At 43.1% G+C, this 15966-nt stretch overlaps 1 protein-coding gene across 1 annotated transcript in view; it reads left to right on the forward strand.

Annotated features, from left to right (window-relative positions):
- DPYSL4 (dihydropyrimidinase like 4) overlaps nucleotides 1-15966 on the forward strand; it is a 91617-nt gene that overhangs the window by 48237 nt on the left and 27414 nt on the right. The window contains exons 9-10 of the mRNA XM_082266720.1: nucleotides 775-931; nucleotides 12352-12493. Of these exons, the coding sequence (XP_082122846.1) occupies nucleotides 775-931; nucleotides 12352-12493 (299 nt within the window). The remainder of the gene's footprint in view (nucleotides 1-774; nucleotides 932-12351; nucleotides 12494-15966) is intronic.

The following is a 15966-nucleotide window of genomic DNA, read 5'->3' on the forward strand; positions in this document are numbered from 1 at the left end:
AAACAGCATGAAATTTTTAACAATCAACACTGGTGTTGACTTACCAAAGGCAAATAGGCTGTTCACTTTGCAAGGAAATTTTGACATGGCAAGTGAATTTTCCTTTAGCTTAGTGAATGGGCTAACGCTATGATGACTTCCATTATCCAGTCCAATGTAAGCAAAATTACAATTTTTTTTTATTTTGTTATTTTCCGTGCAAGTCATTGGAAAAGTTATTCTTTAACCCACTTCCTGTTCCGATCTGTACCGCAATTGACTTCCCTCATCACATTATGCCATTTAAAGAGGTTGTAAACCCCCAAATTGTTTTATTTTTTTTTTTCAACCTGAAAGAGAAACACTCGTTATGAAATACTTACCTTAGAACGAGCCCCCGCCGAGCCACCCGCTTACTTCTATGACGGGCGACATGTTCAGTTGCTCGTCTTCTGGGATCTCGCGCGGGAGCCGACGGTCACGGCACGGGGCTATGAAGGAACGGCACCAGCGGCTGTTCCTTCAGAGCGCATGCGCCAGTGATGTCACTGGCTGCATGTAAGGTAAATATCTCCTAAAAGGTACATGTTTAGGAGATATTTACAGTACCTATAGGCTTACCTATAGGTAAAAGTTGCAGAGGAGGGTTTACTTCCTCTTTAAAGGGTAACAGCAGCACAACCCCTTAATTATTATTTAATTAGAGAAATTATTATTATTAAAATTATTATTATTGTTGTTAAAATGGCCCTATATGCTTTATTGATTTTTAAGTGTCAGCCTTGTCCTTGTCAGGTACGGTGGTGTATGGTGAGGCACTGGCAGCTGGACTGGGCACTGATGGAACTCACTACTGGAGTAAGAACTGGGCAAAGGCTGCAGCTTTTGTTACCTCACCACCTCTGAGCACTGACCAGTCAACCCCAGAATATCTCTGTTCATTGCTGTCCTGGTATGTATAGAGTGCTATTATGGTATAAAATGCCATGATCATAAGTGGGTGGATCTATTCAGACATTTCATTACATCATTAAATTAACTGTTTCAAATGCATTTATATATATATATATATATATATATATATATATATATATATATATATATATATATATATATATATATATATATATATATATATATATTGTCAAAAGTATTAGGACGCCTGCCTTTACATGGACAGGAACTCTAATGGCATCCCAGTTTAAGTCTGTAGGGTTCAATATTGAGTCGGCCTACCCTTTGCAGCTATAACAGCTTCAACTCTTCTGGGAAGTCTGTCCACAAGGTTTAGGAGTTTGTCTATGGGAATGTTTGACCATTCTTCCAGAAGCGCATTTGTGAGGTCAGGCACTGATGATGTATGAGAAGGCCTGGCTCGCAGTCTCCACTCGAATTCATCCCAAAGGTGTTCTATTGGTTAAGGTCAGGACTCTGTGCAGACCAGTCAAGTTCCTCTACTCCAAACTCGCGCTCATCCATGTCTTTATGAACCTTGCTTAGTGCACTGGTGTGCAGTCATGTTGGAACAGGAAGGGGCCATCCCCAAACTGTTCCCACAAAGTTGGGAGCATGAAATTGTCCAAAATGTCTTGGTCTGCTGATGCCTTAAGAGTTCCCTTCACCCTGCCCCAGGGTGCCCCACGGGCCTCCCCCGACGACAAGGCCGCATATGTGTCGACGACCGCCCTCCCATCCATGCCTGCTGAAGCAATATCGGACCTAGAAGTACCGATCTCAGCTGACGAGGTTATAGCGGCGATTGCATCCTCCCCTACCGGTAAAAGTCCTGGCCCCGATGGCTTTACTGCTAAGTTTTATAAGGTGTTTGGCCCCCTTCTGGCCCCTTTTCTAGCCCGGGTATTTAACTAGATTCCAGACGGCTCTGCATTTCCCCCTCAGACATTAGAGGCCCACATATCTCTAATTCCAAAACCGGGGAAAGACCCCGCCTCATGTGCCAATTACAGGCCTATCTCTTTGATTGGAATTGACCTTAAACTCTATGCTAAGATCCTAGCAACCCGACTGAAGCCTTTATTGCCGGACCTTATCCATAAGGACCAAGTGGGCTTTGTCCAGGGCCGAGAGGCTAGGGACAACACCCTGAAGACCCTCTTGCTTACTGACTATGCCCGCTCCCAAGCTATACCCCTGTGCCTGCTGACGGTGGACGCGGAGAAGGCCTTTGATCGCGTGGACTGGCATTTTTTACGTCTTACCCTGGAGCAAATCGGTGTAGGCCCGCTGATGCTAGCTAGAATTATGGCGCTCTATAAGTCGCCTTCCGCTAGGCTCCGAATTAACGGTTCCCTGTCCCCTGCTTTCAGCATACACAACGGCACGCGCCAGGGTTGCCCCCTGTCTCCACTCCTCTATGTTCTGGTTATGGAACATTTGGCCGTTGCACTTCGCAACAACCCCAATGTTTGCGGACTGACCATTGGCCCCATACATTCTAAGCTGGCACTATTTGCCGATGACCTACTGCTCTACATCACTTCTCCTCAAAAGTCCCTCCCTGCGATCCTGAATGAGTTCCGCAAATTTGGCCTTATGAGCAACTTTAAAGTTAATCACTCTAAATCGGAGATACTAAATATCTCCCTGCCTAACTCAACTCTCCAGCGTATCTCGGATGCTTATCCCTTTAAGACGGGATCATCCTCCGTTCGCTACTTGGGTGTTAAGCTACCCTCTGATCCGACACGACTTTTTGCTGACAATTTTGCCCCTCTCTTCACTAAAACCCTATCTGACCTATCTACCTACTCCACAAAACGCTTGTCCTGGTTTGGGAGGATCAATGTTCTGAAAATGGACGTTCTACCTCGTTTTTTATACCTCTTTCAAGCGCTTCCTATCCACATACCTGCCTCCTTCTTTGACAAGCTACGCAAAGCACTCTCGAGATTTGTATGGCTTCATAACCGACCCCGCTTAAAATATGCGACTCTCACCCTTCCAAAGTCTAGAGGGGGCACTGGTATCCCAGATTTCGCTCTCTACCACCGAGCGGCGACCTTGACGCGCTTAGTGGATTGGTTTCACAATGCCCCAACTAAACTGTGGGTGCAACTTGAACATCTTCTGACCCCCTTCGATCTCAGGGCACTCCCCTGGACCCCGGTACATCTCCGTGGCCACACTTCTTCTTTCGGCGCTTTAACGCGTCAGACCTTACGGGTCTGGGATTGCCTGAATAAATCGGGACGTCTGTCAAGTCCTCAGGGCCCCATGACGCCATTCTTTGGATCACCAGCGTTCCCTCCGGCGGCCTCGTGTTCCAGATTTGGCTCCTGGAACGCGACGGACCATCGACTGGTATCCCAAATTCTCCGAGCTGACCCGTCCCTGTTGATGTCTCCTGCATCCGCCACCCCCAGTGGTGATCTTGTGAACTGGCTGCAGTGCCGCCAGGCCCTCTCCTATATACACACTCTACCCTCGTTGACTGATGTTAGGGGAGACCCTTCGGAGTTGGACTCTATCCTGCTCCAGGATGTTCCCCCCACGCACACGGTGTCTCTCTTATATTCCTTGTTATTGCGTGCCCTCCGCCCTGACCTGCCGACATATACTGCTGTCTGGGACAGGGACCTAGGCCGAACCCTTTCATCTACCGACTGGCACAAATGTTTTGCGATGACCCACTCGCTGTCTCCTGCTACCCAAGTTCAGGAGAAGGGGTTCAAACTCTTGAGCAGATGGTACAGGTGCCCTTCCTCGATCGCCTACATTGACCCACTCCAGTCGGACCAATGTTGGCGGTGCACGTCCTCTAGGGGAACGCTTATTCACATCTGGTGGGAATGTCCTCAGATCCATGAATTGTGGACTGGAATTATAGCTTTGTATTGCAGGCTCCAGGCAACAAATGTTCCTGCGACACCGGAACTGGCCCTGTTGTCTTTGTTACCCGGCTCCTTCCGGTCGATCAAGAGAGACGTTTTGAGGTTTTTCTTGGCGGCTGTTCGGACGGTGAAACCCAGACACTGGAGGTCCAAGCAGGTACCCTCTAAACTTGAGTGGGCTCTGGAACTGGACCGGCTTAGAGACATGGAAAACCTGTTGGCGCGAGAGGGGGGCAGGGAGGACCAATTCTCTGCTGCTTGGAGGTCCTGGGACATGTTTCGGTGTTCGGACGCCTTTCAGTCCTGGCTCGAGACGTCTGTGCTACCTGGTGATGGGGGGCAGTAGTGGGACGTGGGCGGCCCATCCTGATTTCTTCCACCTTCTTTGCCCCCTTGACATCCCTCTTTACATTCTCCTGCTTTATCCCATCCTCTTACCTTTATTCCCCTCTTTGGCTGTACCGTTGACACCATAAGGCAATCCTCCTTTACTTATTTGTTGTTTTTAGGCGCTCCTCAATGGAAAGCCGGGATATTTATCAATGCCTAATTTATCAATGCCTACCACACTTCCCACAATCTCCTCAAGTGACGCCAGCCATGAAAGTGTTTATACTGGTGTTGGCCTTTCCTTGACTTTTCTCTTAAATTATGTTACCACCTGACACCCCAAGTTGCTGTTTTCTTGACCTTGTGCTGCTGCCAGGATCTGATGGACCTGGCGGTTTGAGTTCCTTATTTGCACTTATCGATATTGATTGTTGTATGCATTTTCTCACAGTTTACCATATGTCATACCTGAACAATTTATTTGTTTCATACCCCCTTGCTTCTCCCCTAACTCTGTAAAACCCTTCTCTTTCAATAAAATAAGATTGAACTAAGAGTTCCCTTCACTGGAACTAAGGGGCCAAGCCCAACCCCAGAACAACAACCCCCACACCATAATCCCCCTTCCACCTAATGATTTGGACCCATGCACAAAGCAAGGATGAGTGAGTTTGGGGTGAAGGAAATTGACTGGCCTGCACAGAGTCCTGACCTCAACCTGATAGTGTACTTGATACTGCACACCAATTAAGTAGCTGTACTTAAAAGCAACTTTGGTATCAGTCCAAGTTTAGAATAAAGAAAGTCTACAAGGGAGAAAACAGGGAAAAAGAGGGACTTTATGATGCCCACACAATGGTTGAATTCTCTATTGTGTCTATTGTGTCTTGTCCGACATCAGTGCCTGAGATAACAAATGCGCTGCTGGAAGAACAGTCAAACATTCCCAAAGATTCATTCCTAAACCTTGTGGACAGCCTTACCAGAAGAGTTGAAGCTGTTTTAGCTGCAAAGGGTCCAACTCAATATTGAACTCTACAGACTAAGACTGGGATGCCATTATGTGTGTGTAAAGGCAGACGTCCCAATACTTTTGACAATATAGTGTATATGTATATACACATGTGACAACCCTGAAGAAATTACACTTTGCTACAATGTAAAGTAGTGAGTGTACAGCTTGTATAACAGTGTACATTTACTGCCCCCTGAAAATAGCTCAACCCACAGCCATTATTGTCTAAACCACTGGCAACAAAAGTGGGTACACCCCTAAGTGAAAATGTCCAAATTGGGCCCGAAGTCTCAATATTTTGTGTGGCCACCATTATTTTCCAACACTGCCTTAACACTCTTGGGCATGGAGTTCACCAGAGCTTCACAGGTTGCCACTGGAGTCCTCTTCCACTCCTCCATGACAACATCACAGATCTGGTGGATGTTAGAGACCTTGCGCTCCTCCACCTTCCGTTTGTGGATGCCCCACAGATGCTCAATAGGGTTTAGCTATACAGACATGCCTGGCCGTCCATTACCTTTACCCTCCGCTTCTTTAGCAAGGCAGTGGTCCTCTTGGAGGTGTTTTGGGTCGTTATCAGGTTGAAATACTGCCCTGCGGCCCAGTCTCCAAAGGGAGGAGATGCCCTGCTTTAGTATGTCACAGTACATGTTGGCTTTCATGGTTCCCTCAATGAACTGTAGCTCCCCAGTGCCGGACCATGACACTCCCACCACCATGCTTGACTGTAGGCAAGACACACTTGTCTTTGTACTCTCATTTGGCTGCCACCACACACGCTTGACAGCATCTGAACCAAATAAGTTTATCTTGGTCTCATCAGACCACAGGACATGGTTCCAGTAATCCATGTCCTTAGTCTGTTTGTCTTCAGCAAACTGTTTGCGGGCTTTCTTGTGCATCATCTTTAGAAGAGGCTTCCTTCTAGGTTGATAGCCATGCAGACCAATTTGATGCAGTGTGCTGCGTATGGTCTGAGCACTGACAGGCTGACCCCCCCACCCATTCAACCTCTGCAGCAATGTTGGCAGCACTCATACGTCTATTTCCCAAAGAAAACCTTAGGTTATGACGCTGAGCATGTGAACTCAGCTGCTTTGGTCGACCATTAAGAGGTCTGTTCGGAGTGGAACCTGTCCTGTTAAACTGCTGTATGGTCTTGACCACTGTGCTGCAGCTCAGTGTCAGGGTCTTGGGAATCTTCTTATAGCCTAGGCCATCTTTATGTAGAGCAACAATTTTTTTCAGATCCTCAGAGAGTTCTTTGCCATGAGGTGCTATGTTAAACTTCCAGTGACCAGTATGAGAGAGTGAGAGCGATAACACCAAATGTAACACACCTGCTCCCTATTCACACCTGAGACCTTGTAACACTAATGAGTCACATGACAACAGGGAGGGGAAATGGCTTATTGTGCCCAATTTGGACATTTTCACATAGGGGTGTACTCACTTTTGTTGCTAGCAGTTTAGATATTAATGGCTGTGTTGAGTTATTTTGAGGGGACAGCAAATTTACACTGTTATACAAGCTGTACACTTACTACTTTACATTGTAGCAAAGTGTCATTTCTTCAGTGTTGTTGATGGGGTGAAAAAAACTAGAAGGGGTGGTAATTGTGAATTGCTTCTCAGAAAACGAGAAGTTCAATGGATTCACTTTTTGGATACATTACAGCCTAAAGGGTTAAACTCAGAACTAGATTTATATTTATTTGTATTAAAAGTTTTTTTGTATGTATTTTCTAGATGTACATTTCTTAATATATTTTATATATATGTTTGTTTGTATATACTTTCCTGAACATTTTCCCTTGTGTATGTATGTATATATATTGTTTATAGTTATATATTTTTGCATAAATACTTCCTTTCTGCAACCTAGTATTATGTAGGATTATGATGTTAGATATGGGAGGATATTATGAGACAAATTATTAGTAATTGTTCTCATATTTATGATTATAAAGATATGTTCTATTAACCGCCTTAGCGGTATCCCCGAGCGTGACTCGGGGTAGGAATTTTCTGCTATTAGCGGTATCCCCGAGTTACGCTCGGGGTGAATGGCAGAGCTATGCAGACAGCGCAGCGGAGCTTCTCTTACCTTATCCTGGCGATCCAGCGATGAGCTCTCATTGCTGTGACCGCCAGTGAGATCTCCGCCGCTCGTCTGTCGGTAGGAGGACTTCCTAGTTCCGTTCCCTGCAGCAGCAATGCTGCATGGGAGCGGAACTAGGGAGGGAAATTCAAAAAAAAAAAAAAAAAAACGTTGCACAAAACACATAACACATTTTATATTATATATATGCATATATATATATATATATGTATATATATATATATATATGTATATATATATATATATATATATATATATATATATATATATACCTATATACACACACACATACACACACACACACACATATATATATATATATATATATATATATATATATATATATATATATAAAATTATATTATTGATTCGATTATAATTCATGCATTATATATTATATATATATGTGTGTATATAGATATATATATCTATATACACACACATATATATATATATATATATATATATATATATATATATATATATACACACATATATATATAATATATAACGCATGAATTATAATCTATTCAATAATATAATTTTATTATATATATTATATATTAAATAATAAAATAATATTATTGATTCGATTATAATTCACTTGTTTGTGTTTCAAATTTATCACATCTGGGATGTCTACTAGAGATTTGTTTTGGTCAGGTTTAAGTCAGTAATTACTAAGAATTGTATGCCTATAATACATAACGCCAAATTTCCATGAAAAGAATTGTACCGCTTTTGGAACAGAATTCCTGACAGAATCATACCGCCAGGGAGGTTAATAGGTTAATCATTGGATACTACTGACAATTTGTTGAGGAATGGACTCCCTATATGTAGCCACATCCTAGCCTTTTGAATAATGGATTGAAAAAGTCTGGGTTGCCTTATGCCTCGTTTCCACTGAGTGGTACAGTACAGTTCGGTTTAGTACGGTACGGTTCGGAACGGTACACATTGCGTTTCCACTGCCAATAGTACCCTTTCATGATAGGCGTGGTGTAGCAGGAAAGCTGTGATAGACGATTCTCTGTCAACCAATCAAAGTTCTGCAGAGTGTAGCTCCTCCCTGTTGGTATGGTACTAATGTGCTTGGTACCCCAACGAAAGGGTACCAAAAAGCGGTACGGTACGGTTCGGAATTAGGCTAACATTCATAATGGAAACTGCATAAATAGCGTACCGTACCGAACCGAACCGTACCAGAAAGCTCAGTGGAAACGAACCATTAATTGCTAATTGATGGCTGAATGGGTTCCTAATCACTATTGAAACCTATATGTGTGTGTATATAGCTAACATGCATTAGCACCCTTCTTCAGATAGAAATACATCTATCATACCAGCCCGATACTGTTATGCGAAATACTTCTGAGATGTACTGAATTGTACTTTATGGAATTTTTTCCAATACGTTTTATGTGCAGCAATCCCTGTGGACTTTTTCTATATAAATATATATATATATATATATATATATATATATTAATATATATATATATATATATATATATATATATTTATTTTTTTTTGCCCCGACATGCACTTTACTTTACACATACATACCCTCCAAAAAAAAAACCACTTAGAGCCCATTTAAATTGTTGTTTAAATTGTTGGGTTTAAAGGCCCAACTCCAGGGCTGCAAAAAAATGATCTCTTGCAGTGGAGCTATGCCTGCACTGTAAGGGTTAATTACTCGTTCATGTCTAGGAGGACAATAAAAGGAGATATATTTACCCTCTCCTCCTGCATCCCCATGCTCTAGCAGTCATCAAGGCCAGGGCAAGGTCCACAGCCCTGCTCTGGAATCGAGGATGCCAAGGAACAGGCCACTGACAGATTGCGGGGGAGCACCATCTCCCAGGGGGAGTAGAGGGTCAGGTAAGACTGGCCATACATTATACAATTTTCTGTACAATTTTCTTAAAATTTACCATCAACTATGTAGTACAAAAGCCTGCCTAATTGGATACAAGTGAAAGTGTTGTTTAGTTTTAAACTCATATTATGTGGTTTTTGGTAAATCTTAACAGAAAATTGTACATGTATGGCCAGCCTAAGTATAACTGTTTCTCCTCTGATGGTCAGCCTAAGTATAACTGTTTCTCCTCTGATGGTCAGCCTAAGTATAACTGTCTCTCCTCTGATGGCCGGCCTAAGTATAACTGTTTCTCCTCTGATGGTCAGCCTAAGTATAACTGTCTCTTCTCTGATGGCCGGCCTAAGTATAACTGTTTCTCCTCTGATGGCCAGCCTAAGTATAACTGTCTCTCCTCTGATGGCCGGCCTAAGTATAACTGTTTCTCCTCTGATGGTCAGCCTAAGTATAACTGTCTCTCCTCTGATGGCTGGCCTAAGTATAACTGTTTCTCCTCTGATGGCCAGCCTAAGTATAACTGTCTCTCCTCTGATGGCCGGCCTAAGTATAACTGTTTCTCCTCTGATGGTCAGCCTAAGTATAACTGTTTCTCCTCTGATGGCCAGCCTAAGTATAACTGTCTCTCCTCTGATGGCCGGCCTAAGTATAACTGTTTCTCCTCTGATGGCCAGCCTAAGTATAACTGTCTCTCCTCTGATGGCTGGCCTAAGTATAACTGTGTCTCCTCTGATGGCCAGCCTAAATATAACTGTTTCTCCTCTGATGGCCAGCCTAAATATAACTGTTTCTCCTCTGATGGCCAGCCTAAATATAACTGTTTCTCCTCTGATGGCCAGCCTAAAAATAACGGTTTCTCCTCTGATGGCCAGCCTAAAAATAACGGTTTCTCCTCTGATGGTCAGCCTAAATATAACTGTTTCTCCTCTGATGGCCAGCCTAAAAATAACGGTTTCTCCTCTGATGGCCAGCCTAAATATAACTGTTTCTCCTCTGATGGTCAGCCTAAGTATAACTGTTTCTCCTCTGATGGTCAGCCTAAGTATAACTGTGTCTCCTCTGATGGTCAGCCTAAGTATAACTGTGTCTCCTCTGATGGTCAGCCTAAGTATAACAGTTTCTCCTCTGATGGCCAGCCTAAATATAACTGTTTCTCCTCTGATGGCCAGCCTAAATATAACTGTTTCTCCTCTGATGGCCAGCCTAAATAGAACTGTTTCTCCTCTGATGGCCAGCCTAAGTATAACTGTTTCTCCTCTGCCCTAGAGAAAACCAATTATTAACCCTTTCAATGTGGGCACAGCCCCACTGCAAGAGCGATTTATTTTGTGCCCAGAGTTGGGCTTTATTCATCTTCATTGTTTTGGCCTTCTTCCCATTAATAACAAAAGGGCATGTTCCCCCCGTAGTGCTGATCTGCAAATTGGTGTGTTGGGGGGGGGGGGGGGGGCTATAGAAGTCAATGGCAGCACAGCAAAGTGCATATAACATGCGTTTTGATGCACTGTCAACAGATCCTACCAAGCCTTGATCAATGGCTATTAACTCTATCCACTCTAATTTTCTAAAATCGAAAGTGATTTGAAAACATGCGTCAAAACTTTGTCAATGCACAAAATAAACACACAGGCATAGCGCTAAATGGGCCTTTGATGTTTTTAAAAGTAATTTCACCTAATCCTCATGGAATAAACCTACTGATTCTCCTCTAGCAGGTTGGGCTCATCAACCAATCACATCCTTCCTTTATTATACTTTGGTCATTCAGTTAATAAAAGGATTTAAATGTATATTGAAAGAGTTATGATTAAGTCTGTGTTGCTTTGCTGTTTACCTGTTTTCAGGACTAGTAGGATATCCTATGGAAGCATAACATGTGTAGAGCTTAAATGTCATTCAGCATCTCACATACCTGTGACATCAAAATCCTCCATAATCTAATCTGCTTGCAGTAGAGGTTACTGATGAAGGAGGTTTATTTGTTCACTGGGTAGGATTTCATTAGTGCTTGAGGTGGGGCTAAATGTATATTATGCTGATCACACTGGGAACTCCCTCCTCTTTCATCGGGATTTAATGGGGGTTGATTTGCTAAAGGCAAACGGCTGTTCACTTGCCAAGGAAAGTTGCACATTACAAGGGAATTTTTCCCCAGAACTTAGAAAATGTGATGAAATTTCACTTTAAGAATACCCAATCCCATGCAAAAACAGGACTTTTGCTTCTTGATGATTGGATGATGGGAGTCAGCAGAGCTTCACCTCATTCACTAAGGTCTGGGGAAAATTCCCTTGCAGAGTGAACAGCCTATTTACCTTTAGTAAAAAAGCCCTATTGAATTAGAATAAAACTGAATTAAATTAAAGGGAATCTGGGAGAAGCCTTTGAAAGAATTTACTAAAAATGCATAGAAGTCATAGTTAATAGTATCACCCTCCAAAATACCCTAAAACCAATACAGATTAACAAACTTTACGGGGGGAATTGCAGCAATTTATTAAATGTTTTGTTTTTAGAACCCCCCCCCCCCCCGTATAATTCCACTCTAGGCACTATGACATATACCTGGTCCTGCAGCCTCTTGGATTACTTCCATCATATCCCCAAGGAGGTTGCAGAATCGTCACACAGAGTGGATGGGGAAGTGGGCTGGAGATGGGTCTGGCATGTAAGTGGTAGCTCCAGCCAGGCAGAGGCAGCCAGCCAAAGAGGACCAAGATGGTGGCATGGGACTCACTGTGTGACACCCAGTGGATTGCAATGGACCAGTACTGGATTTGTTGTGCAAGAGCACTACAGATAATTGAGAACAAAACATTGGTGGTGGTGGGGGGGGGGTAAAGAGGGAGTTGAGTACCAGATTACTTTAATAATGGCATGCATTCTTTGGGTTGAGAATTGCAGATGAATGCTTCCAAAGTAGGGATATCATATAACTCACATATGGCAGTAGAAGACAATCAGCCAAAGACAAAAGGTTCATAGTATTGAATGACACTAGAAGGTTTTTCCTACATAGCCTGATGGGAGAAAGTGACTTTTAGCTAAGAAAGGTACAAATGACTTTTAATGGCAGTGATGGGCAACTGGGTGGGAACCTCAGCTTAGGTACAAAACATGATAAATGCTGTTTCTGGGCTGACAGTCTAATGACAATTCTCTCCTGCAGTTCTGACCTCCAGGTAACGGGCAGCGCACACTGCGCCTTCACCACAGCGCAGAAAGCCGTAGGGAAGGACAATTTCACCTTAATACCAGAAGGCACCAATGGGGTGGAGGAACGAATGTCAATAATCTGGGAAAAATGCGTGGTAAGGAAAATAGGATTTTTGTATTACAACAATGTTGGTAAATACCTCAAAAATAATGTTAAAGGAGAAATGTAAAAGGAAGAAAAGCCGACACTTATTTTAATTCCTAGTAATCTGATATATTATCAGTATATGGGCATTGTCATTATAACAAAAACCTCCAATTTTTTAAAGACATTTTTCAGACCTTTCTCTGTGTGCCTAACTTTCCCATGGCCTCCCGGTGGGTCTTATAGTGGGTGTTAACACCAGAAGGCAGAGGAGGCTTCCCAATCTTGTGATTGCTGTGATTGGCTGTCACATTGGTTACATGATCGGGAGCCCATTCAATCACAGTGCATGGGAGTTGTTGGTGACAGCTCAGTCAGTATCCTGGGTGCATGCAGTGAGCGTGCTCTCAGCACAGAACTTCAGAGCCCCATTGACACATATGTGCGGCATCTGAGCATTAAGGCTCACCCGTCCTGCTGCTGCATATATGTGTTACACAATTAGCAAGAGGTTAAGGCTGCCTGTACACATCTACAAATAGTGGTCAGATATCAGATTTTTTCCAGGTTTCGATTTTTGTCTTTTGCCCCATTGGGAAGATTTGTACTAACTTCCTGTTTCTGTAACACCTGTACCAGAAATGTCTGGGTGCTATTGTCACCACCAAGACAGGCACACACAACAATAAAACAGAGGTTCTAACGCTCCCTTATTCTGCTAAACTACGTTTTATTTTTGTTCCCATTGAAAGTTTTAAGAGATTTCCATCACTTCCTGTCCTGACAGGAAGTGACCAAAAATTCCCAATAGGAAAATAGCAATAAAAACCTATCAGCGGCTCCTAAGCTTTCATACTGTCATATAATGTCTGGAGTTAGGCTTTTAAACAATATACTGCTTTCCAACTAATCTGGAGATTTTACCAAAACCTGACACCAGGCACGCTGCTAAATTTTACACATCCAAGTCTGAGATTTACACAGCTCTGCCACATAGCACAGCTCTATATGGGAAGGCAGAAGACCCGATTTTCTCATCTGCTACTAAAGCTGGATACACACTATACAATTTTCTGTAGACTTTTTCCTTTTGATTTACCAAAACCATATAATATGAGGTCAAACCTAAACACTTTCAATGTGTATGCAATCAGGCAGGCCCTTGTACTACATAGTTGAAGGTAAATCTAAAGGAAATCAAACAACAAAAGTTGTATAGTGTGTATCCAGCTTAAGTGACGCATACAGATCTTGTCTCACCCCCAATCTATGACTGAACAATGAAAGAGAAGCAGCAGACCAATGAGCTATAAACCTCATCTACAATCTCATGTGCTGCCACTACCCCATGTCACAACTAATTTAAATATAAATCTGCTACAGACACCGACAATGTGTTCCCACATCAAATAATAAATAAAGAATAATAAAATGAAATGAGTGCCACGCTGCTTCCACTCACACTTGTATTACTTACCTCAAAAAGCAACTAAAAAAAGAAAAGGTATAGTGATGACAATATCATAATTAAAGGGACATTTCCTAAATAACACCATATAAATCAATGTGATCATCGTTATGTGCATACACTTCATGCAAAAAAAATAAATATATGTAATAGTCCCAAAATGTGCCATGGCAATATTGCTGTTGAATGTGATCAATCACAAATGTCCAAACACTTGGAGGTTGATTTACTAAAAGTATGCAAAATCCGGTGCAGCTCTGCATAGAAACCAATCAGCTTCCAGATTTTATTGTCAAAACCTAATTTAACAAGCTGAAGTTAGAAGGTGATTGGCATATGCACCAGATTTTGCACTCTCCAGTTTTAGGAAATCAACCCATGTGATTCTTTTAATTCCGTGCTCATTCAGCTATAATGTGAATCTTGCTCGTGATATGCTGAGCTCAAATTCCACAGTGCTCCACCACCATGCAGATTGCTTACTCACCTGAAAAAATAGACCCATACATACAGTATGTAAAGGTCTAACTGTGCATTATGGCTTCTCCTCCAAGGAATCTTGTCCCTAGGGTAAAAACATACAGGTCCCTTTAAATCACCATAATCCTTCTGCTGCTTATTACTATGAGTGGTGCTCAAAGAAGAAAATGCCCCAATAGTGTAATCATTTAAAACAATTAAAAACATGCACTCAGATGGGACTGTACCTCAGCACTCAGATCTGCAACGAATACCAGCTTCCGGTTTCCTCTCCAGACTGGAAGTGACATCACTAAGCTCTGCCCGATGCGTTGCGTCACTGCACACGTGATTTCTTCAGGGATAGCTCTACAGATCTTGTTCCACTCCCAGCCTGTGTTGGACAGTGAAAGGAGATGCAGCAGACTAATAAGCATGTCTATGTGTCACTCTGCTCCTCTCCCTGTCAGCATGCTCCTTGTTAGCGCATGAGAACTGCAATACACCTGATTGTACTGCTTCTCTCTCCCACTCTGAGCTCTGCTGTACAGGGGTTTGCAATAGGCTATTTCCAAGCAACATTCAGGGACTTATACTGCTTGCATTGAAAAATCCATATAAAACGCAGTTCCACCCCAAAAGTGGAACTTCCTTTGTTAGTATTCCTGACCCCTTGAAATACCACATTTGGCATGTCATTTTTTTGAGGGGGGAGCGGGCACCTAGTTTTAACAGGTACCCGCTCCCATTTCCGCTCGGGCCGCCTAGGCAGCTCGAGCAGAAGTTTTCCTCTCCCCCTCCCTCCCTTCTATCTTCTGGGACACGTCAGAAGTCCCAGAAGCTTGCCCGGCCATCGGCCATTTAGGACGCACAGAGCGATTTGCGCATGCAAATCGCAAATCGTGAATTTGTGATGCCGCAAGCTGTCACAGCCGAGTGCCCACATTAGTGATACTGGCACCACCGAGGGGAGAGGGAGAGGAGTGAGGCTTCATTGCTGGATCCTGGGACAGGTGAGTGTGTGTTTATTAAAAGCCAGCAGCTACACTTTTTGTAACTGATGACTTTTAATAAACACAAACGGCTGGAAATCCGCTTTAAGGATGTATTGGGGTTGATCTACTAAAACTGGAGAGTGCAAAATGTGGTGCAGCTGAGCATAGTAGCCAATCATCTTCTACCTTCAGCTTGTTCAATTAGGCTTTGACAAAAAAAAACCTAGAAGCTGATTGGTTTCTATGCACAGCTGCACCACATTTTGCATCTTCCGGTTTTAGCAAATCAACCACATTGCATAATACAAAGTTGCACCCATTTCTGTGTGTTATATTTACTGGAGTTTAGTTTTAGGCCCCTTTTACACAGGCGGACCGCTCAGATCCGCCTGTCCGTTTTTTTTGCGGATCTGAACGGTCCCCCCATGCATTCCTATGGGGCATCGGATGTCAGCGGAGACATGTCCGCTGACATCCGACCCGATCCGTCAAATCTGGACGGATGGAAACCCTATTTTCCATCCGTCCAGCGGATCGGATCGGATGGCATCGGGTGAGAAC

The sequence above is a fragment of the Pelophylax lessonae genome, assembly GCF_965119305.1.
Source record: "Pelophylax lessonae genome assembly, chromosome: 9".
Classification (NCBI taxonomy): Eukaryota; Metazoa; Chordata; class Amphibia; order Anura; family Ranidae; genus Pelophylax; species Pelophylax lessonae.